Raw genomic sequence first — 23,394 nt, forward strand, 5'->3', positions numbered from 1 at the left:
GCCCATTGTAGAGAAGAGAGAGTCGCTTCCAGCCGCCTTGTTGGTCTAATGCGCTCTTACTGCTACCTGTGCGCTATCATGCACTATCTGTAAATATTGTATAAAGTTGTTCGTTTCTTCTTCGTCTGCGAAAAAAGTCCGTCCTTCGTTTTCCACCCGGAATTCACAACACCACGCAGTACTCCGGGTCCAATCATGCTCCGTGAGATTACCGCATGAGGCTCGTGGCGCATATTTGTGCATTGTAATCGGTTTACTTATCCCGTAGTGTCAGACACACGTGGCAATGCTGGTTGACTTCGCGCTCAGATTATGCCGGAAATACGTACCCCGTGGCTGCATCCCCCCGCCCCTTCCAGTCGAATGGTGGTTCGGCAATAGTCCAATATTTACGCTTGGTTTATTTCCGTAAAGCGTGCTTTGTCTGCAATGCAACTGCGTAAGTACAAGAAGCCAGCTTGCAATACTTGCTGGTGAAGTTTGTATGGGTCGGGGAAATCTAACAATTCTATTCCAAATACTTTTTTCTCTATCTTTTACTGGTCGGAGCGACACTCCCCGTAAATTATCGCTAGGATCGTGTAGTCAAGAGTTGTGGAGGATAAGGAAGGATTATAACCAAGCGAAAAGAATCACAACATCATACCTTTCATGATGCAATATAGATCCTTCCTGCCTGAACGTGTGCTAGGTATCCTATTTAGCAAAGAAAATATTTGCGGCTATGTCTTCTATCCACTTGTGGTCAAAATAGTAAAGAAACTCGTAGGGAATGTTCAGGACTAACGTGAATGCGGTACAGAGCTGCAAAGAAGCCCATTTTTGGCTACTGGGGAAAGATAGCTTCACTGTTTAGGAGATATCTCTCCTGGGTCATACAGCAACCACATACGAGTGCATTCGAGGCCTAATCGCCCTGCCATCTAAGCGAGAGGACAAATTGTTCGACAAAGCAAATGCATGTCAATGTTCCATTTCCACAGTGCAAGAGGCTACAGCTTTCATTTCGCTAGTAATGGAATCATTTAATTTCATATTTCTACTGACAAATTGCAGGTCTGTGGTATTTGTGAGATAAAATACATACATACATACATACATACATACATACATACATACATACATACATACATACATACATACATACATACATACATACATACATACATACATACATACATACATACATACATACATACATACATACATACATACATACATACATACATACATACATACATACATACATACATACATACATACATACATACATACATACATACATACATACATACATACATACATACATACATACATACGTACGTACGTACGTACGTACGTACGTACAGTCGCGGACAGAATATTACGGACCATGAAATCTAAGGAAAAGCTGAATATCTCCGCAACCTCACAACGCAATCTGGTATTTGCATTTTGGACCTCGACTAGAATATGCTAACAACGTTGTCGTGGGCATTTTTACTGGTTGCTGCTACAGGCTGCTCGGGAATTTGAACGTTTTCGGAGATCCCGTGGTCCATTTTATTCTGTCCGCGACTGTACGTACGTACGTACGTACTAGTGTTTCTGTTAGTGTATTATTAGTGTTTTAGTGTTTAGTGTTAGTGTTTCTGTTAATTACACATTTGCTTTACTGTACCCCTCCGATGTAATGCCTGGAATGTGCCTTCAGGGTATGTGAATAAAGAAAAAGGAGGCATAGCATGCAAGACTATTGACGAATACAACTTGATAGGTGACTGCCTAAAGATTTGTAAGGCTACCTTTTTCAGTTTTATTATTTCGCGGCGGCAGAAATGTGCTCGACACTTTGTGAGATTTACATTGATCTTGCATTCATCGGGCGTAGCTCGTATCATTATACGACTTCTGAAAGAAAAGATTTATCACGGTGCATGCGTGATTTGCACCTAGAGTGCATGGGCTGTTGTAATGTAAATGCGTTTAACACTGGAAAACATTTAAGATGTACTGGCTCCACAAATATCGAGATATTGCCTTTGGGGAACTAAACCAATGACTAAACCTACTAAAGCAGGGAAAGTTAAGATGACTTCGGCTCTCTAGGTGAATTCTCTGCTCCCGTTAGAGAGCTCCGAACAATATTTGTTGCCAATACCTTTTTTTTTTCCTTCTTGATCGAAGATTTCGTTCAGTCGTCGAAAGCAGTGCACTGTTGTTGGCCTTTGTAGACCTAACAGACAGGGAGAGAGAGAGAAGTCAATAGGGAAAGGTAGGGAAGTTAACCAGGCTCAGCCCGTTAGGATATCCTGCAATGGCGAAGGGGAAATGTGATTGAAAGAGGAGAAGGAGGAGAGAAGTTCACACTTTGCACAGTTACACAGACAAGCGTTCATCGCCGAGTTAGTCACAGGCGGTCATACAGGTTGGTGCATTAAAAAAATAATGCAGCAGTGGCTATGTAGCTTTGCACGTAGCACAGCGCCAACATGACTATATAGGGGAACGCAGCAATCCCATAACGCATTGTTCACGCGTTAGCTCGCTTTCCTCTTATAATGAGCGCTGAGGACACTCGAAACTCTCAGAAGAGGTCTTCTAAATCAATATTCCGCGCCGAAAGAAAGAGAGACCCACTTCAAAAGAGAAATAAAGCTGCAGTCGACAAGAAAGAAAGCAAGCACAATAAGTTAGACGAGCTACAAAACGGAAACAATGGGCGTGTGGAACCTTCGCCCAACAGTCACGGCGTGTAGCACCGGCAGCTTCGCGTCTTTGAGAGCCTCCGCGCCCTCCTTCGCTCTCGGCCCCGAGCTCTCCCTCGGCCAGTCCAGCACGCGGTCGTGAACGGCAGCAATGACAAGAGCTGTACTCGCCAATCAAATTACCGAAAGCTGGGGCCTTTCGGAAATGAGATTTGCGCGCGCAGAGCTCCCCCGCCGGTTGACGGCCTGGAGGGATAAGGGGAAGGGCAAAGCGTGGAAAGGGGGAGGGGGCGGACATCGGGAGACGGCGGGCACGCAAGAGGAGAACGCGTGGAGACCGGGGTGCTTTGAGAGCGCGCGAGGTCGTAGCCCGGCGAGCTATGTAGTCCTGGGCGCGCCTGTGCCTTGAGTTGGACGCTGGAGGCACGCGGTTCATTTGAGAGGACCGCATTCGTCGCCACCCCTTTCGTATACCTTTTCGAGTGCAGTTTGCTTTGTAGGCTAGCCGAGCGCTAAGCCTCCGAGCGGAGAGCCTCGGCGTGCCTGAACATGATGGATCCTCCCACAGCGCGACGGCCATGAGGCACGTTGGATAAGCTGCTTCTAATAGAGGGGCCGCGGTGAGCGTGAGGAAATAGCGCAGCGCGACAGCGTTAAGCCGCTAATGAAATTCTATACTGCTCGGCTCAGTCTGTGGCTTATTTGCTATATTTATTTGAAGACAGGGACTTTTTCTCCGGGGATCATCCTTCGAAAACAGTGTCTCCATTTTCTTTTTTTTTTTCCTTTTTATAAAAGTTGAGGTAGAACTTTGAACAGTATAATGACAAGCGTTGTTCCTGGTCAGGCTGTTTAAACCGCCCCATGCAGTTCATCGACACCCCTATTACATTTGCTTTGCACTTCTCTGTGCGTGAAGACTAATATGGTATTGGTCTTCGAACATCGTTTTTTCATGGCTCCTCCTGCCCCGTTCCCCATGGAGCCTTGCACTGGCTCTCAGACTGATATTTCCAACATGAATGATATAAATTACATAAATTGAATGAATGAATGAACGAACGAACGAACGAACGAACGAACGAACGAACGAACGAACGAACGAACGAACGAACGAATGAATGAATGAATGAATGAATGAATGAATGAATGAATGAATGAATGAATGAATGAATGAATGAAATTGCATCCTTTCTTGTAATAATGTTACTCCATTGTCATTTCATTCCCGCGTTGACACTGCTACCTCTGCGATGACATCAGAGATCTCGGGAGTTTGCTTGCGTGTCCACCATTATAGAATCGACCAGGAAGAGAAGAAAAACGGCTGGGCGTGTTTCTGCAATTGAAAACGATAAAAAAAACCCCGAGAGCGTATCGCACACCTGGCAGTCGCAACAGCGGAGCTCGCGGTCGCTCATCATTTTCCCGCCATAAAGCCACTCTTCTCTCCTTTCCTTTTCTCCTTTCCTTGCGGGATTTATTTCCTCCGTGTTCATCTGAAAACACTTATGCGCTCCACTTATACGAGAGGAGGCGGCTTGTTCTCCGGCAGAAAATACGTCTGTTTCCCGTGCTGCCTTTCTTTCTTTTCTTGGGCTGACTCAACTTTATTCTGCACGCCTTCATTTGTTAACTCAAAGAATGGTACGCGCGCTTATGTATAGTGCAGCTTTATCTTTTTCGAGTGCATTTTACGACTGTCGCTGGCTGTTTTCGTTTTTTTTTGCTTTGTATTTCGCTTGATCAGGTGTTCAACGTGCAGTCAGAAGATGATAGTCGCATCAGGGTTTCGCTAGTAAAAACCAGAATGGAGGCTCGTTCATTAGCCGGCGCTAATCCTACCGCATACCACTGCGTCTCGATGAGGGGATCGCGGAAGGATAAGGGGTGCACAATCGGCGAGCCCTTAGTCTGCTTCACCATAGGTTCCTCGTTGGTTGTCGTTCATTGTAGAGGTAGAGCGTCCCTTTCACTGCACTGCATGCACTGCACGTAACTGGCAGTTCATATCCGGTGAAGTGGATCAGTGGCTTTGGAATTGCGTTACTAAGCCCGAGGGCCCGGGATCGAATCCCGGCCGCGGCGACCGCATTTCGATGGGGCGAAATGCAAATACGCCAGCGTGCCGTGCATTAGGTGCACGTTAGAGCTTCCATGATGGTCAAAATTAGGATGGATTCCTCCGCTAAGGGATGTCTCATAATTATACCGTGGTTTTGGCACGTGAACCCCAAAATTTTTCTTGTGTAATTGCGGGTTTTTAAAAAAATTGAAAAAAAAACAAATTGGAAGTGTATATACTATGGTGGCCTAAAGTGGCGTCTGCTCTCGCTTGCACATCTCCAGCAACCGCAAGCAAAGCAAGCTAATATTATGTGTATCAGATTTTCCATAGTATATATACCAGAGAAAGCTTCTTTTTCTTTTAAGCGGACTAGGCAACAGCAAATACTACCATCTCTTTTAGTTCTTATTCCTTAGTACGAGCAGTTATTTATAACCTGTGATAGGCGTTGTTCCGCCTCTCCCCGTCTATATATGGAGAAGGCGAAAATTATGGAATGATAAATCAGAATGGCCAAGTCACGAATCCGTGAGATTACCTAAGGAACCTTTTTTTTTCTTTTTTCATTAATAAATTTGCTGCACATGCTTCGACTGCGAAATCGAAAATAGAGCAGTAGTGGAGCCATGTTCGCGCAGCAAGAAATATTAAGAGTAGCTCAACTTTACATATATCTGGCCTTAAAAGTTGTTGCGAAGTACACCGGTGTTAGTGATTGGCGCTTTGGGGAAACTTAAGCTTCCCAAAGCATGTGCCATGCATTTCTAGATTATCTTAACTGTAACATCAATACCAGCCTTAGCAGGCTTTCTTGAAGATATCTCGAAAGTGGTGCTACTTCTCTTCTGCTTTTTTACAGATGGTTTGCTGTGGAGGGCCTGAGTTCGGGAGTATCTCGCTTACTACATCTCTCTATTCATATAGGAGAAAAAATTAAATAAATAAATAAGCATGCTACAATAACTAAATAAATATTGACTCAATAACGCGCCAATGAAGCTAATAAGATATCAATGCTTCAACTCAGATATAACTTCACGTCTGTCAGTGCCGCTACCGAATATCTGCGCTCTGTAGTCCTTATCCATTGGGGCAAGTCCTCCACCTACTAAACGAATAGCAGCTAGTATTAGGGTGATTTCTGCTAGGCAGGGAGGACTTGTATACTTCCCGACTTCCATTTGTCGAAATGAACGTGCGCACTAATGTGCATAGGTACAAACGCAATGAATGAATATATTCATTAGCCCCTCCAAAATTCTAATTTTTTGAGTTATTAATGTCTGAACTGCGCGATATGTTCCATAATTTCAAAGCGAATAGCTTTGCTTGGATCTTTCGGTCGTTTTCGTGATAGGTCGCTGGTAGGACGATAGGTCGGACTAGGGGGAGGGAAGGCGCGGAAACGGTCCAAGGGAAAGGGCCCGTACTCCGAGGGGCGTGGGGTGAACGTGTACGAGGTGGGTGAAGTGGGAGGAGGGGGAGGGCGCACTGGCGCTTATTAGTTGCGGGCGGGAAAGGGAAAGGCACTCTTGAGCAAGCGCGTGTCGTGGAGTGACGGGAGAGAGGAGGAGGGGAGGCTGCGGCTCACTCGTTCGTCGCATGTCTCGATGAGCACCCGGCGACGGCCATCCTACCGTGAACGATGATGAGAATGCATGGCGAATTCTCGCCCACCGGAAATAGACCGCAGACGCAGCGAGCGTTCCGTCCAACGCCGACGGCGTTGACGCCGACACGTGCATGGAGCCTAAGCAGTGGAACCGTGCGCTCTTCACGGCTGCCGCACCCTTTCCCTAGGCGCATTCCCTCGGCTTCCCGTAGTCCCATCACGGCTGTCGCGAAGGGACTACGGGAAGCCGAGGGAATGCGCCGAGGGAAAGGGTGCGCGCTCTTGCGCAACCGATGGGCAACAAGGAATGGGGGAGGGGCTGTCGCTAGCTGGCTCGCTCGTTCGTGCGGGCTGCTCGCTTACACTGACAATCGTTGTCGATGGTTCCTGCATAATTGATTTTGAAAATTTGTTCGAAATGGAGGAAAGGACGTTCTATATGGAGATTGCGCGCCAATATAGCGAAATTACATAGGAGGGCACCTTGTTTGCACTTATTTTAAAGAAATCGTAACTGCAGTAAACGTTCTTTATAACGGGTCAATGGAGAGAGACGTCTTGACACGTTCCCTGCATTTACTCCTTATTCGATCAGAGCGTTATGATGACGGATATGTTTTCTGGTCATCAGTGCTTTGTTTGTTTCGTTTTTTCGCTTTCTCTCTATCTATTCTTTGGAGAGTACATTTTAACGACATAGAGCAGCTGAAGGCGGTGCCGGCAATTTACACTATTCGCTCGTTCTCGGGCAGCAAAGGAAATGTTTATACACCAATGACAGCATATGTAGGGTAAACATATGCTTGTAGGGTAAACATTGTAGGGTAAACATATGTAGGGTAAACATATCCGTGTGTAAACGAGAAGGCGCTCGGTTACTATGCAAAATGACGTAAGCTGGGAAAAATGATATTCCCAGTTGCGGACTGACTGGAACCGACTGGACACCTAATTCCAAATTATCGCCTATTACATCCGCTCGTACATACTCGTGCGCGTGCACGACCTTCCGTGATAAACCTGCTTTCTTGTAACAGCTAACTTTTCTTTGCCCTTTGTACGTGTTTTGAATAAGAGATGTAGGAGAAGACCAGCGAAATTCCCCATACGACTGCCACTTGTCTTCTCTTTTTCCGCTAGTCCACCGTACAAGATCACCGTCGAGGCGAGCGCCATCCAGAAGCGACAATAAAAAGCCGCAGCACTCGAGTTCCAACACAGTGTGTGTGCCTCAAGGCGGTACAAATTCGACTGTGAGCAAAATGCCTCTGGCTCTTAAAGGCGCGAAGAGTTGGAACGACAATAACCCCACCCTTTCTATCCGATCTTCTTTCCGCGTTTCCTTTAGTACAAGCCGTTCCAGCCATTCCATGGCCATTCTCTCCCTTTGCAGCTATACCACACACTGAGAGCTCTGTTTCTTTTTGTGCGCTGTACTAACCGTCACACCCGTGAAAACGGCACCCCCGTGCCGCAGCAAAGCTCTAAAAAAAAAAAAAAGCTTCGAAAAGGTTCTAAGAGCAACGCAGTAAAAGAGGACGCGGAAGTAATGGCATCCCCGACGGCAGAAATAAATAAACCGCAAGACAACACGACGAACTAGGAGAAAATGAAGGCAATTGGATTAGAAAAGAAAAGATATAAGTCAAAGTCACCTTACGGCGCTGCTAAGAAAGGTCATTAGTTACCCTCTTGACCTTTTTCGCCGATGTGCGTGTCCACGTTCATTGGAAAGGGTCTTAATGGCGCTACGCATTTTTTTTTTCGACCCAACTTTTATTACCCGCGCCGTGTAAGAAGCAGCAAGGGTTCCGCGTTTGAAGTGAACGCAATGCTCAACCAATGGATATTGGCGAACTACTGCGTTTTTTCATCGCTTTTTTTTTCTTTTCTTTGTTCAGGCCCCCATAGACGAAATAGCATTAACAACGAAACTGGAAGTCATTGTTGGCTACGATCATTAGTTTTGGGTCAAGCGCGGTTCAGCGGTGGTTGGTCCGCCCAGAGTCTGCTTGTAGTAAGTTGAATTAAACAATTGTTTAAATTAGAGCGAGATAGCGATCCATTGTGGCCTTATGCAAGTCGTAGGAGTTGCAAAATAACAATTATTTTTTTTTAAACGAGCTTTTGCGCGAAGCGCTTCGTGTATGTGAAGCTCGTTTTGTGCCGTATCTGCGATAAGGTTGTTAAAAGTGCGCTGTGGTCAGGGTTTCTGAGGGTGAAAAATGTGCAGCGATTAACTGCTTTTATCTGGATTTCTTGGTTTATTATGTCATCGGTGTAAAGAAATACAAGAGAGGTGTATTAGAGGACGAGTGACAGGGAGAGAAATAGAAAGAAAGAAGGAACAAAATTAAGAGATGAAATGCAGAGACGTTAATCAGACGAGCTGCCTCGTTGGCTACACTGCATCATGGTATTGGGTAACAGACAGACAGATAAGGAAATTTATTGGGTATGGGGTAAGAGCAAAAATAATTGAAAGAGACTAACAAAAGAAATATATATATCGAACATTAATTTGTCTACTTTAGTTCATCGTACAATTTCAACTGTACCCTCACATACAATTTTGCCCTCGAGTTTCAAACGGGTCAGTCTTGGCCAATCCCTTGTAGTGGGTACGCGCCATAATATGGGAAGCAAGCAAGCAAGCAAGCAAGCCCCGGATCCTTGCTTCATTGAGTATGAGAACGTTACTCTACCGCGACGTCTCTGCTTAGATAATGATGATAATCAGTTCCTTCAAAAATGGCACCAACACCATGTGGAGAATAGGCCAAGAATCGTGTGTAATACGATTGCAAAAACATAAAAGAAGAATTCTAAGGAACAAATTATAAATAAAATGAAGTAATGTGTAATACAACAGTCAGCTTTGCAAACGATGGCTCAGCTTGGAGGTGGTCCTGCAGTCGATGTTGATGCGTGGTTTTGTATTTGCTCTTCTTTCATTTGGTGAGTTGGTTTAATTAAACGACATTTATCTCGCTAACATTTGCTACGTAACTGAATCACCTTGGTTAAGAAATAACGGCATTTTACAGTAAAGTCCATATCGAACGTCATGATCAAAATAATTTGTTTTGAAGTTGTTTATTCTTCTTGGCCAATCACCGGCTGTTGGTACATGCCGTAACCATAAAAGGTTAGGAAACCGAAAAAGAAGAGGGGGACGACCAAGCGAAGGTTTGTTGCTAATAATGATATCTATCAAGAAGCGCGCCTACCTACACTGCCCTGCACATTTCGCATCTGAACCATTGAACCATTTCTTAAATTTTACAGCTTTACACCTAAACGATCTTAATATGCCTTTATTATTCATCGAAATTCCTTCTTTCTTGCTCATGGGCCTCCTTCTCACACTCCACAGATAGTGTTTGTGCAAAAGCAATTAGATTACCCAAATTTTATTATCCTAGAGGTAATTTCATCAACTGAATCAAATCAGAATATTAAGATACAAGTTGATGACATTCTCCCCCGGAACGCTGAGTTTCAATCAGCCACAGTTCTAAATAAACCGTTGTAAGATTACCTTGCAAGTGCAAAATCAAATAGCATAGTAGCTACAGGCGCTTCAGTGAACAACGAAAAGGTGGGCGCAGACATTTCCTCGCTTTCACTTGGCTGGCCATTTCCTTTGACACTGCCAGATTTCACTCGCGTTTTTGAATCCGAGCTTTTAGCAATGATTTTACTGCTTCGGAAACTCCCTTCCAACGCAATAAGTACGGTTATTATAACATATTTTCCTTGTGTCTGTACTTCACAAACAGCTTCATCCAATTCGCCAATTCTAATGACGTTTCTAACATTAGTTCCTCCACAGTTTAATTTTCTAAAACTATTATGGGTACCAGGTCACTGTGGATTACATTTAAATAAAATGGCCAGACTCATTAGAGAGAGCATCCCTGAGTGGACCTATAATGCCAGTTCTTCCAGTACTGGCGAGCATAACAGCAATTAGATACCGAGAACAATAAATACAGAGAGATGTCAATAAATCAATAACAACATGGGACAGAATTTCATAAGCAAAAATTTGCGTAGAAAATCTAACTGTGTCCCTTCAGACAATCGGAAGTAGTGATCATAAAATCACGCTGCCGTGTCCCTTCTTTATTCCTAAATATATACACAGCACAGGTCTGACGCTATCGCCTCTGTGTCCATACTGCCAAGAAGCAGAATCCCTAGATCACTATTTTTTTTATATCGCACGCACAAATTATTAAGAAAAGGGTTTCTAGAAATTCCACCTGCTGAATTAGAGTTAATCTTATCACCAGAAATACTACTATATTTGGGTGCGTCAGTCATAGGATTTAGCCACAGTGTCGTATTTGATGCTGTTTGCAGTTACATAATATCAAATAAATGGATAAGTTTGTGAATGTTCTTTTTTATTATTCCTTTCTTTGTTTTTGTGTGTTTTTCTAATCGAATATGCAATACTTAAAAACATTAGGTAACCTTTCTAGCACACAACTCTTGGCCAATCGCCCAGTGTGGGTATGAGCCACAATATGAGGCCATCGTCATCATCATCACCAAGGGACATTGTCGACGACATTGTCGGCGAGCCTCTTCTTAGGACATCTTCAAAGGGAGGTTGGTGTAGCTGTTGTGATGTTTGTAATTGAATCAGGTCCACTTTCTTGATAAATTGTTTCATCTTCATCTTGCTTCATTTATAATCTTGATTTAAAATTTCTCATTAGTGTTTCTTTCTAGACTCCAAATATTTTTCTAGCCAACCCGATTCTTGGCCATTTGCCCGCAGTGGGTATGATCCACTCGTAAAGGGAAACCAACCAACGAACCTGATCCTCGTTTCATTCAGTAGCAGTAATTTTCTCTACCACGGCGCCTGCGCTTTGATTATAATGATGATGATACGTTCTTTCAGAAATAGCGCTAACACGCTGCGGAGAATAAGTCAAAAATCACGTGTACTACAATAAAAATTACAAAGACAATTAAATGATTAACGAATCATAAATCAAATAGAGTAACGTGTGATACATTTGTCAGCTTTGCAAACGAACACTAAGATTGGAGGCCCTAATGCGGTCGATGTTGATGCGCTGTTTTGTATTTGCTCTTCTTTCATTTTCTGCGTCGGCTTGCTGTTCGATTAAAGGACATTTATCTCGCTAACGTTTGCTATGTAACTGAATCACATTCGTTAGAAAATTAGCGCCGTTAATTAAGTTCATGGCGATGGTCATGATAAAAAGATATTTTTGAAAATTTTCTGTTCTTCTTGGCCAATCACCTGCTGTTGGTACCTGCGGTAACCATAGAAGGTTTGGAAACCGAAGAAGAAGAAGAGTGGCTCGACGAAGCCAAGCCTTTTGCGATCAGCGCAAGAAGAACTCTCAGAATACCGTCGTCGCGTCTCCAACGACTACAACCGGCCGGAGACAACAAGAACGTGAAACGAGGCAGCCGAAGTGATCAGGCTATATTGCAAGCAGTCTGCGCTTAACCACCGTCAAGACATCCTTCTTCGCCAGACAGAGGTATGCGATCGATTCAGAAGGCGCCACAGCTTAGACCTCAAGCTCCCGAAGGAAAGAGTTCATCCTCTTCTGGGTGCCCTCCACCCTCGCAACCTTCTTCACTGCCGAGCATACAAGTCCAAGCAATAATGAAGAAAACGGGGACGGAAGCGCGGACTCCTAAACCGAAGAGCTTGAAGCCGACGGCCAGCAGTACCAAGAAGACTGGTCCATCCTCGCCGGAGCCCAAGCCAACTAAGGCGCGTGAGAAGGTTCCGAAGATTAAACCACCGAGTCATCGCAGTAAGAAGAAACATATCGCTGTTAGCCCTAACCAAAGTCGAGGAACGGCCCCACCGCTGTCTGAACGAGTACAATCGACGAAGAGGAGGCCCGAGATGGGGATTCAGGCTGGAAACGACGAGCGAACACCAATGGCCGCCAGCAATTTCCAGACAGCTGGACCTTCCACACCTCTGTCCAAAGGAATGCAAGCCAGAGAGGAGAGCCCGCAGGTCGAGCCACACATGCCGAAAGGTGATGAGCGGAAATCATGTGCAGCAGGCCCTCCTCGGTCGCTTTCGGCATACCCGGCGGCTCCGGCGTCTGCAGCGTACACCTTCCCAGCGTGTGAGCAAGTGCCGGTCGCTGTGGGCGTCGTGAGCATGGCCGCGCTCGGCTCAGTTTCGGTCACCTTTGCACTGATCTGGCTTGCGTCCGCAAAGGACAACAACACAGCTGACGCGTCCTTCTGCTGCCCCAACGAAGCGGCGCAGCTGTACGCCATCATCGATGACACGGTGTTGCCCTGCAAGGACTTCTACGCTTACGTCTGCAAGCGGGCTATCCAGGACGGTGTCATTCAGGCCGGGTTTGCCGCAGACACATTGGTGAGAACCGGTTTGAAGGCGGAAGCAGACACGATAATTTTAGGACGTGCGCGCGTCTTCTTTGAGTCTCGTTAGGCGCATCTGCGTTTTGCGCCACTACACACCACATGATCATAATTTTTAGAGGCTGCTCTTCCACTGTATGCATCCTACCAGGCCTGTTCACTGTCGTGTAGGGTGTCAAGCCATTGCTGATACTTTAAGGTAGCTTATCACAGTAAACGTTCTCAGCGCAATGAACCAGCCCTCCGACAGTGCGGTGGCTGGCTGGACTTAGCCGATCACTGTTAGCGTAGATCTAGATTCTTGCGAAGTGGCAAAGACAAGACGACGGAAGAATACAGGACCAGCGCTTTTTTTTTCTTCTTTCGTCTTTGTCCCTACGCGCTTTTCCAAACAGTGAATCCGCATCACCTTGCCCAGTTCGGAATTTTGATGAGGCTCCATGCGACCGCCACTCTAGCGCATATTTATGTTTCTTCCAGATTTTCGTTGCATCATATATTTCTTAACGTCCGAAAGAACACTACTGCGCCTCTAATGCTGGTTGGAAACGGCCGTCGTTTGCCTAGATTTCGCACTCTTTCCACGTGTATCTCTTTTAAAGGCTGTACTGTTACCACAAGACTGAATGATAAGCTGTCACAATGAATCTAAACACAGTGAGGGCTAATAACTTTTTCTTGCAATTATGCTGGTGGTCTAAGCTATGTCATTTGTTTCGACAAAGCGTACTATATTCTCTTAACACCACGACCTCACACTTCTATGTTCCTTACGGCTAATTGAGATAATAAACAAGAACTCGCGCTAAAGGTTTGAGGTATCTCAGAAATTAATTGGTTAAATTATGACATAGCCGAGCTGACGCATATTGGCAGCTTCGTACACATAAAAAATAGTCGCACTTTCGCCCTGAAGGCGAAGCATGGATTGCGATAGCAATTTAGTGGACTGCTATATGAAGTAAGAATATTAGTTTCATCGGTCTTATAAACTCAGAAACATTCGCTTGGTAACTAAACTAACAAGTATAGTGTCACGCGCGCACAGGTAAACATGAACATATCTAGCTGCACGACCACTGAAACTCGCTGTCACAACGCTGGAGTGAAGGAGCGCAGCAATGGCAGCGAGCGCATTGACCTTCAAACTGTCCCTCGCTGCAACGCGAACTATATGTCGAAAGCACAGCACTTACTAAGCTACCGGCTGTCTGCGTACTTTGTCCACATCGCACATCGCTTGCAGGATGCGGCGCCCACGGGGCCGTGCTGCAAGTAGCAGCCGCCGTGCTAGAAAGCCCCCCCTTCCTCTCCTCACCCCATTCCCGAGCCTTGCACGTGACAGAAGGCGGCGTGCTTTGCTCGGACCTCGTGCCTGGTGCGCGCGCGATTGAGTGGCGATTGTCGGCGGACCCTCGCAAGGTTTCGCTCGCAGATGCAGCATACATCGCGCAGCGACGATGTTATCGTGTATGAACTTTACAAAGAACATCACGGCGACGGCGACGGCGACTACTATTACGACTGCGACCGCAGGAATGCGCGTGGAGGGTTATACAATTGCTATCGCAATAAAAAAAATGCTATGTACATATGAGCTAAGACAACTACGCTGCATTGAAGTAACTGCATCGATGTGCTTTACGCTGTTTCGAAGAACTTTCCTACATAACATGGTTAGACTTAGAAGCAGTTGGCGTTCGCATATAGGTCAGGGCTCAACCGTCAGGCGTGAGTAGCAGACCTCTTATTTAGGTTTTACGATATTTTGCTTGATCTTAAGAACCTTAATTCTTTCATAACGACATAAGGTTCTCTAGACGGAGACACAATTAGGTTGTTGTATTATCGTGCATAGAAGAGCGCACTCTGCTGCAATTCGGGAATATCGTCTTGAGCGTTGCGAGCTAAAGGAGCTCCCCCCTTTTTTTCTTCTTGTATATGTAGCCCAGAATGTTTGAGGTGGATGTTTATGCACGTGATACTCCGTGCGAAAAATGACGCGAACATTTCACTACCCTTTCCTGCGATTTCCTCCCTCATTTTCCATGGCAGGACAGAATCGCTGCAGAGATTATCACGGGTACCGGAAACATTACGTCAGCAGCCGGGAAAGCACTTCAGGGATATTTCGCATCCTGCTTGAGTGAGGTGTGGCGTAAAGACTTGCGCCAAGAACAGGTCACGTCCGCCATTGTGCACCTGGCTAACGCTAAGCGTAGCAAGATGACGCCCGCAGATCTTCTACGCTTCGGCCTGAACGCCCAATATCGGTACCAGATCGACTTCTTCTTCGGTGTCACCTTCAGGAGGGCTTCTGTCGAGTTTGAATGGAACTTCATGCGGGATATCGCCTTCCTGTTCTACTGCAGCGACGATTGTTTCGAGGCTGCTCTTTCGGGTGTCAATGCTCATTTGAAAACAAATTACACTCGACAGGATATCGACGACTGGCAGCAACTTCTTCCACACCAGAGCGATGCTGGGGAGCCCGGGAACATCGCGACCAAAGAGCTCCTCGAAGCCTTCGGGGGCCTGGACGTTTCTCTGTTCGAGGCCACCATGAAAGCGATGTATCCGGATTTCAGCCTCAAGCACCGTATATATTCATCTGCCAAGCGGGCTCTTCTCGCAGAAATTAGGATCCTTTGGAATGTCTCGGCTCAACCAATGTCGCTTTGCTACGTGCTGACGTGCGTCGTAGCCAGTGCGATGAAAGACATCGGCGGGTTTGCGGTGCTAGATATTCCGTCTGCGGAGGCCTGGCAAGTATGCGCTATTCAGGCGGACCGATTCACTGAACTTTGGCGCAGGACGTACGTGGACAGCCTCACAAGCCCTGCCAAGGACGCCCGAATGCTCTCCATCTTTGTGAAGACAAAAGAGGCACTCCTGCAATACGAACCTCTACTGCAGCTCATGAAGGCCGGTAACGACACGGGCAAATTCGAGGCTTTCGTCCGAAATGCGTCCCTGCTGCTTCCCCATGACCTTTTGGTCAATGACATACGCGTGCCCACACTGCCAAAGCACGGTTTTGTGGACAACTTCTACCGAGCTCTGAGCTTCGACTTTGACGTCAAGCGCGAAGAGTGGCGCCGGGGCGCGCATTTCCAGGTAGGACAGATAGACTACGAACTCTGGAACCGCATGGGGCTGGTGAGCGAGAACCTGTACGTGTCGCCGATCGCGTACGTTTTCCTGAGCACCGTAAACGCCAGCCGTGCCTTGCTTGCCGACGCACCGGTGGTCGCGGCTCGGATGGCGGCGTTGCTGTGGAAGAGAGTTGTTGAGCACCAGGGATGGTCGTCGCGGACGCTGGCTGCAATCGAGCACCACAGGTGACTATTCACTTCTGTAGGCCCGCGAAAATGCCGTACGCTACCATCCTTATGAAGCCGGCGCACAGCCAATCCAATGGTCAATGAATTCAAGCCAATGAAGCCAAGCCATTGTCCGCTGGCTTCATCTGGTTATCGTCAAAAAAAAGAAAGAAAGAAAGAAAGAAAGATCAAGATCTCTTTTCTTCTTTTGTTTGGTTATTGATTGGGACCAAGCACTCGAGGTAGCTTCATATATGGTTCAGTGGTGATACACAGTGCGCGCAGTTGATCATGTGATACGTTGCAATGCAGACAATTCATCACGTGAACCCGTGTTCACGAAGCATCTATTTCGTAAGAGTGTTTGATTTTAACGTTCGGCGTTGAAGCGCCTGGAATTCGCGGTATAGGTCCACGTGATAGCAATAAGGTCACTGTGGATATGACCGATAACAGGCAGCATATACGAAATATAACTTTATGGTTACAGACGCTGATCTTAGTATCTTCATATTGAGTTGGTCAATCACATTAGCCTTGATAAGCGTTAACCCGCCGCGGTTGCTCAGTGGCTATGGTGTTAGGCTGCTGAGCACGAGGTCGCGGGATCGAATCCCGGCCACGGCGGCCGCATTTCGATGGGGGCGAAATGCGAAAACACCCGTGTACTTAGATTTAGGTGCACGTTAAAGAACCCCAGGTGGTCGAAATTTCCGGAGTCCTCCACTGCGGCGTGCCTCATAATCAGAAAGTGGTTTTGGCACATAAAAACCCAATAATTAATTAATTAATTGATAAGCGTTACTATGCCATCTGTTATATTATAGGTACGTTTAGACTACGTACGTAATGTGCTTACATTTAGCAAGGAACGCAAGGGCAAACACTAAAATTGCAACAAAATTGTTCAAGCTGCAATCGCATCAACCGTTAACAGCGCAGCAGTCGCCACCCACGCAGGCAAACTTGTTGGTGAGCCCGCTACTTTTACGTCTCCTGCAGATACGATGGTTAAAACGTGGCCCACAAGCGCCGCTGTTTCGGTTTTGAATTTTCCGCGACGCGCCTTCTGACATCCCCAGTTAGAGCAACGACATCCCCAGTTAGAGCAACAACCATGACTGTGTATGCGTATGTTCGAGCGTATGTGTGTTCGAGCTGCAACGGCACCCGCATTTCTTCGGTGCCTTCGCTTAGAGTTTTACGGTGGTTTCGCCGTGATGATGTCCACCGAGACGCAACAGGCCAGTCTACGTTTTGATTGTCCAGTCTTGAGAAGCGTAACGTACGCAACTTACAGTGTGCCCGACCAGCATTAACGCAATGTTAACGCAATGTTAACGATCAAGCAATGTTAACGATCTTAACGCCAGCAACGCGCGATGCGGGCTTTGCGACAGGTGCGCGTTTTGCTAACGTTACGACCGTAGTCTGAGCACACGATCAATATCAACATCAAAACAGTTTGTTTTGACGATGCTTATTAATTGGCTTGCTAATTTCAGATGGGGGTATTCATAACTTATTCGTATGTAAAATACGCGATTCCATTGCATTTTTATTTCCACGCGTCATGTTGCGTCAAGAATGAAAGCTGTCACGAATTCTCAATGCATATCAGCTTTAAGATCTCGTATACAAAATTCCCTATATATAGAACATAATAGACATCGCATCTGTTACAATGAGGTCATTCCAGTCCCCGTAAGGGGATTTGTAAAAACCACCAACGCACATGTCTTTGAGCTGAGTAACTGCTCTTATTTTGTGAACTGCTACGTGGACAATTACATGGCCTATCTCAAGACAGAATGTGGAATACACACCAGAGCAGGGTGTGAGATAACGTAACATGCTCATCTCTTAACGCTGAAAGATGAAGTATCTGCGTATTTGAGTGTCGGATCGGATTGCTACAGCGGGTTCGCTTCGAATCGTGCTTGCTTTTTCGAAAAAGAGTCGTCGTCTTAACAGCATTCAAAGGAGGTGCTCGACAAAAAGGGGGTGCGCCGTTGATTCGTTAATTGTCCGCCACCCATGGTGATAGCAGTCACACTTGATCTTGCTCATGGCGCATCTCATCGGGTCACCAGTGGTGCCAGTTGACCCACGTGGAAAGTAGTATAACCTCTAAAGGAAGTTTTGAGCGACGGGAAGGCGTGACGCCGCGAAGGTCCTGCAAGCGGAACAGAACGAGACAGGTTGACTTCAAAAAATCCGAAGGAATGAGCATGTCTGACTTCTGGGCAATTCTACGCAAAAAATACTACTAACAATAATAACAATAATAAAAGGCCGCTAAAGAGAAATATCAGCTGTGTTTGTAAATTCCCCTTCCGCAATATTAAATGAATGAAAAACCGCTTGTATAACTATCGCGAGAAGAGGCTTTTACAAAGCGTAAGAAAACAAAACAAAAAAGACGCAGAATGAAAAGACGATTGGCGATGTCTCTTTGAAGCTCCAGCTCTAGCGCTCTGTGACGTCATAGATTTTGAGGGCACCTGCTCGGGTCGGGTTAACTTGTCATCGGTAAAAAAAAATATCTGCTTTCTTTAAAGAAGTATTAAAAAAATTAACTTAGCAAGTGTCAAGAGCTTTTTTTTTTTTTTTGCAGAACCACAACACCACAAGTACCGAGGGGATGCGTTGAAGTCTACGACGTCACACATAACGACGCGCGGATATTGATGCGAAATTAAAAAAAAAAACGGTCTTCGTTTTTTTTTTCTTTCTTGTAACCGGTTATCACGAAATTTATGAACATGGAGCATCCAACGAATACGTTTTCACTGTAACCAAATTTACTGGTTTGGTTCGGCGTCCCTCTAAAATTATGGAAACAGTGTCCACATCCATAACGTGTCGATCATAAAGAAGCCCATCATGAAGTTCAAACGACTGCTTGAGGGAAACACCTGTGAACACCAGTGAACTTAATCCGTTTTCTTTTTTTTTCGTAGGCAATGCATGCTGAAGTCTTTTCGTGTCCAGTCCGACGTAACTACGGAACTGCTGGAAAACACCATCGCCCTGCAAATAGCTGCAGGCCTAGCGGCGGGGGCCACGGGCATTTCTGCCGAAGGTTCATTCTTTGGCGCCGCACCTGACTGGCTTGAAATGAAGCCGGTCTGGAGCTTGCACGTGAGCTCCAAGGCGCGGTTCTTCTACGCTCGCTACACATATTTCTGGTGCAACAAAGACGGACGCACTTCGAGCTACGTCAACGCAGCTCTAAGACGCAGCGCGGACTTTGCAGCCACTTTCAAATGTCCGCCTTTTCGGGAAACCGCCGTTAGCAGTGCGTGCTGGAACTACACGCGGTAGTCACAAGATGCTTTTCTCTAATCATCAGTTTGCTGGTGCAGTGACGCAGGCAGTTCAGAGCCATTACAATCGAGGACAAGGAACTGTATTTACGAGCAAAGTTATGCCCTTTTCTTCACTGTTGAGTTTTCTCAGGAGGACCTAGATGCTTCTTTTTTGACAAAGTAGTCTGGGGGCCCAATTCACGCACGTTCAATTATGGCGTTAATGTATTTGTGCGGTCGCAGGTTAGTTTTGTCTGCCATGCGCATACGGAAGATATTACGCGTTCATCTTGAAATAAATAACGACTGTGCTTTGCTTTGACATGTCTTTAGAGAGCGTGCGTCTTGTTATCAGGTCACGTGAGAGCTTGTGACGTATGAGTCACTGTTTGTTGTAATGTAGTCAAAGGAGATGGGTAACAGATAGGTGCAGACTGAAAGTGAGTAACACTAGCAGAAGAGAAGCAATCTCAGCCTGAAGGTAACATTTCGAGACGAGAGTTCTCTCCGTAAGTGCGACGGAGCGACCCTCTTCTCGAAAGGTTAGCTGAAACCTGGGGCTTTCCTGTAGTTAAGTCATTGTTGATGGCTACTGGGGATCGTACAATCGTTCAATCGCGCTTTCTCTCACTGGCAAATGCGCCTAGCGCCAGAACTGCGGCGTCCTTGAGTTCATGAAAGTAATCGCACATGCCATCTCAATTCGTCAGTGCCACGTTTCTTGTACGTGCAAATTCTTCCGATATTAAGCCTCTTGGAGCCTATTTATTTATTATGAGTGATATCACGTATCACACCACATCTACCTCACATGTTGGTACGTTATATGACTATTCAAGTGAAAAGTTGATTGAGTTGTTTGTTTAAGAAATTTCTGTAAAACGGGGCTAATCGGCACTCGTTCATAATCAACAGCGAATAAGGCGGAAGGCGCTTATGATAGCTTCGCTGCCTTAACGAAGAAATCGAATGTGTCTTTGCAACTGAACGAGTTTAGTACTTTGTAAAGAGGCGAGCGGACATGCCATATGCTTCTCTGTTTCCTTCCTTCTTTTCCTGCTCAAGTGGTAAAAAAAGGAACCCATGAAGTGATGTGCGCTTTCTGGTTTCGCAAAAGTAAACGCAGAGATTTATAAAAGTGCCACCAAATAGGGTTGGCGGGCAACTCAAAACACAGTGTTCTCCGGTAGAAAATACATCTGTGTTCCTTTCTGATTTGTTTTTTTCCTTTTCTTACGCTGACTCACCTTCATTCTAGGTGCCTTCATTTGTTAACGCGAAGAATGGTACGGCGCTAGCTAATTTCGAGTGCAGCTTTATCTGTTTCGAATGAATCTCCTAATTGTCACTTGCTGTTTCCGTCTTTACGCTTTGTATTCCTCTTAATTCTTTGCTGTGCAGTCAGAAGGTGATGGTCGTATCGACATTTCGTCAGGGAGAACCTGAAGGGAGGCTTGTTCATTAGCCGGCGCTAATCCTACCTCATATCAATGCCACACAATGAGAGGATCACGGGAGGATAAGGTGTGCACAATCGGCAAGCCCTTAGTCTGGTTCACCGGAGGTGCCTCGTTGGTTCTCGTTTATTGTTGAGACCGCGCATCGTGTTCACTGCACTGCATGCACTGCACGTAACTGGCAGTTCATATCCGGTGAAGTGGATTAGTGGCTTTGGAATTACGTTACTAAGCCGGAGGGCGCGGAATCGAATCCCGGCCGCGGCGGCCACATTTCGATGGGGGTGACATGCAAATACGCTAGTGTGCCGTGCATTATGTGCATGTTAGAGAATCCCTGGTGGCCAAAATCAACCCGGAGTCCCCAACTAGGGGTTTTGATCAAAATAAGAAAAAGAACAAACGGGAAGTGTATACACAATGGCTACTTAAAATCCACTTTGCACTCCCAACAGATCTCCAGCAACCGCAAACAAGGTAAGGCAATATTATGCACGTGTCCCAGATCTTCCATAGCGTATGTACCAGCGAAACCTTCTTTTTCTTTTAAACATGTTAGGCATCTTACCTTAATAGCGGATACTACTATCTTCACCATTCTTATTTTTATTCCAGCTTTAGTACAAACAGTTCTTTATGGCCTGTAAAAGGCGTTGTTCCGCCTTCCCGCGTGTATATGTAGAAAAGCGGAAAATTCTGGAATGAGAAATCAGAATGGCCAAGTGGCGAATTCGTGAAATTGACCAACGAACATTTTTTGCTTTTTCATAATTCAATTTGCGGCAAATGCTTCGACTGCTAAATTGAAACAAGAGCAGTAGTGAATCCATGCTTGCGCAGCCAGAAATTTGTAATATTACCTCAAGTTTAAATGGGTCCAGCCTGAAAGTGTGTGAGGAAATACACTGGCGTTCGACATTGGCGCTATGGGGAAATTTCAGTTTCCCAATGCATGCGCCATGCAATTCTAGATTACCTTAACTTTAACATCAATGGCCGTTTTAGTCAGGCTTTGGTGAAGATATCTTGACGTTTGAAAAAGGGGCTGTTACTCTTAACCTTCATTAAAAATGATTTGCATAGGAGGGATTGAGGTCGCGAGTACCTTGTTACTACATACTATTCATATAGGAAAAAGAATAAGCATGGAACAGTAACTAAATATCTATATTCTCCATAACGTGACAATGAAACTAATATTAATAATGATGTCAATGCTTCAACTAAGATCTTACTTTACGTCTGTCAATTCAGCTACCTAATATCTACGCTTTGTTGTCTTTATCCGCTGGGGCAAATCATCCACATACTAAAGGAGCGGCAGCCAGGATTAGGATGGTTTGTTCTCGGCAGAGAGGTCATGTATGGCAGCGAGTGTCGTCTTTTCTTGTATGTCTTCACTGTGTCCGTGCCAGTGCGCTGCTTCAGCAGCAAGGTATGATGAGGTCATGTATACTTCCCGACTTCCATTCGGCAGTCTGAACTTGTGCGTTAACGCGAATAAATAAAAATACAATCAGTTAATATCTTTATTAGCCCCCTGGAAATTGCAATTTGTTGAGTGACTAAGGTCTGAATTGCACTGTACGTTTCGTTATATTAAAGCGAATGTTGGTCACAATCTGGTCTGAGAGATTCCGACTTTAAGGAAAATTTCCCCCTTCCCCATTCCCACGGTGTAGGGTAGCAAACCGTATGTTCGTCTGAGAAGTCTTTCCTTTGCCTGTTCTCTCTCGCTCTGGAGAGGCCAGCCTGGATCATCGCCTGGCAGGCAACTCCAGGTACTGAATGGTACCGCAGACACCACTGCTTGGGTGACACCTCGGCTTTCATTTCAGTTGCTGTCTAGAAATGTTTTCTACGTTTACTGCACTTATTTCACACAGGGGAGGAATACTACGCTAATAATAGAGCCAGCGAACCCCATTCATCGATATTGACTGCGCATCGCCGTCTGTATTTACCCTTCTCAGCATAGTGCGCACCCTCCAATGTTCCTACCGTCCAACACGCAAATAGCTTAGAAAAGCACTTCATCATCGAACTTTCCTTTTGAATAGTTTGGTCACGCGGGGCGTTGCCTCATGTGCGCTACTAGCTTCTGTGCTATACCGGCCACGATTATCAGCATTAAAAAGACATACTTCAGGAATACAATTACATGCTGCTGGATAGAACATAGCCAGTGCCGATATTCTATCTTTGCGAGCCTCTTCTTAGGACGTTTTCAAAAGGATGTTGGTGTAGCTGTTCTCATGTTTGTAAATTAATCAGGTCCAATTTCTTGATAAATTGCTTCATCTTTATCGGACTTCATTTATAATCTTGATTTAAAATTTCTCATTAGTGTTTCTTTCTAGACTCAAAATATTTTCCTAGCCAACCCGATACTTGGCCATTTCCCCGTAGTGGGTATGATCCACTCGTAAAGGAAAACCAACCAATGAACCTGATCCTCGTTTCATTCAGTAGCAATAATTTTCTTTCAAGGAGAATTAATCACAGGACTCACGGCCGAGGTGGCTAAC

The 23,394-nt window shown here is 45.6% G+C and overlaps 2 protein-coding genes across 3 annotated transcripts in view; both read left to right on the top strand.

Moving 5' to 3' along the window:
- Positions 1 to 23,394, top strand: part of LOC135906397 (glutamate receptor ionotropic, kainate 2-like) — a 331,052-nt gene that overhangs the window by 179,552 nt on the left and 128,106 nt on the right. The gene's annotated exons all lie outside the window — the stretch shown is intronic.
- On the top strand, positions 11,719 to 19,725 carry LOC135906398 (uncharacterized). Its single transcript, XM_065437781.1, has 3 exons — positions 11,719 to 12,770; positions 14,831 to 16,116; positions 19,062 to 19,725. Exons 1-3 carry the CDS (start codon positions 11,904 to 11,906, stop codon positions 19,423 to 19,425), a joined length of 2,517 nt encoding a protein of 838 aa, XP_065293853.1. The 5' UTR covers positions 11,719 to 11,903; the 3' UTR covers positions 19,426 to 19,725.

The sequence above is a fragment of the Dermacentor albipictus genome, chromosome 5 (assembly GCF_038994185.2).
Source record: "Dermacentor albipictus isolate Rhodes 1998 colony chromosome 5, USDA_Dalb.pri_finalv2, whole genome shotgun sequence".
Lineage (NCBI taxonomy): Eukaryota > Metazoa > Arthropoda > Arachnida > Ixodida > Ixodidae > Dermacentor > Dermacentor albipictus.

Bases quoted from the DNA above. Each gene is read 5' to 3' on its own strand.
- LOC135906398 (XM_065437781.1), top strand. From the start codon at position 11,904: ATGCGATCGATTCAGAAGGCGCCACAGCTTAGACCTCAAGCTCCCGAA. The intron at 12,771-14,830 runs GTGAGAACCGGT...TTTCCATGGCAG, and splicing joins GGTTTGCCGCAGACACATTG to GACAGAATCGCTGCAGAGAT. The intron at 16,117-19,061 runs GTGACTATTCAC...TTTTTTTCGTAG, and splicing joins GCTGCAATCGAGCACCACAG to GCAATGCATGCTGAAGTCTT.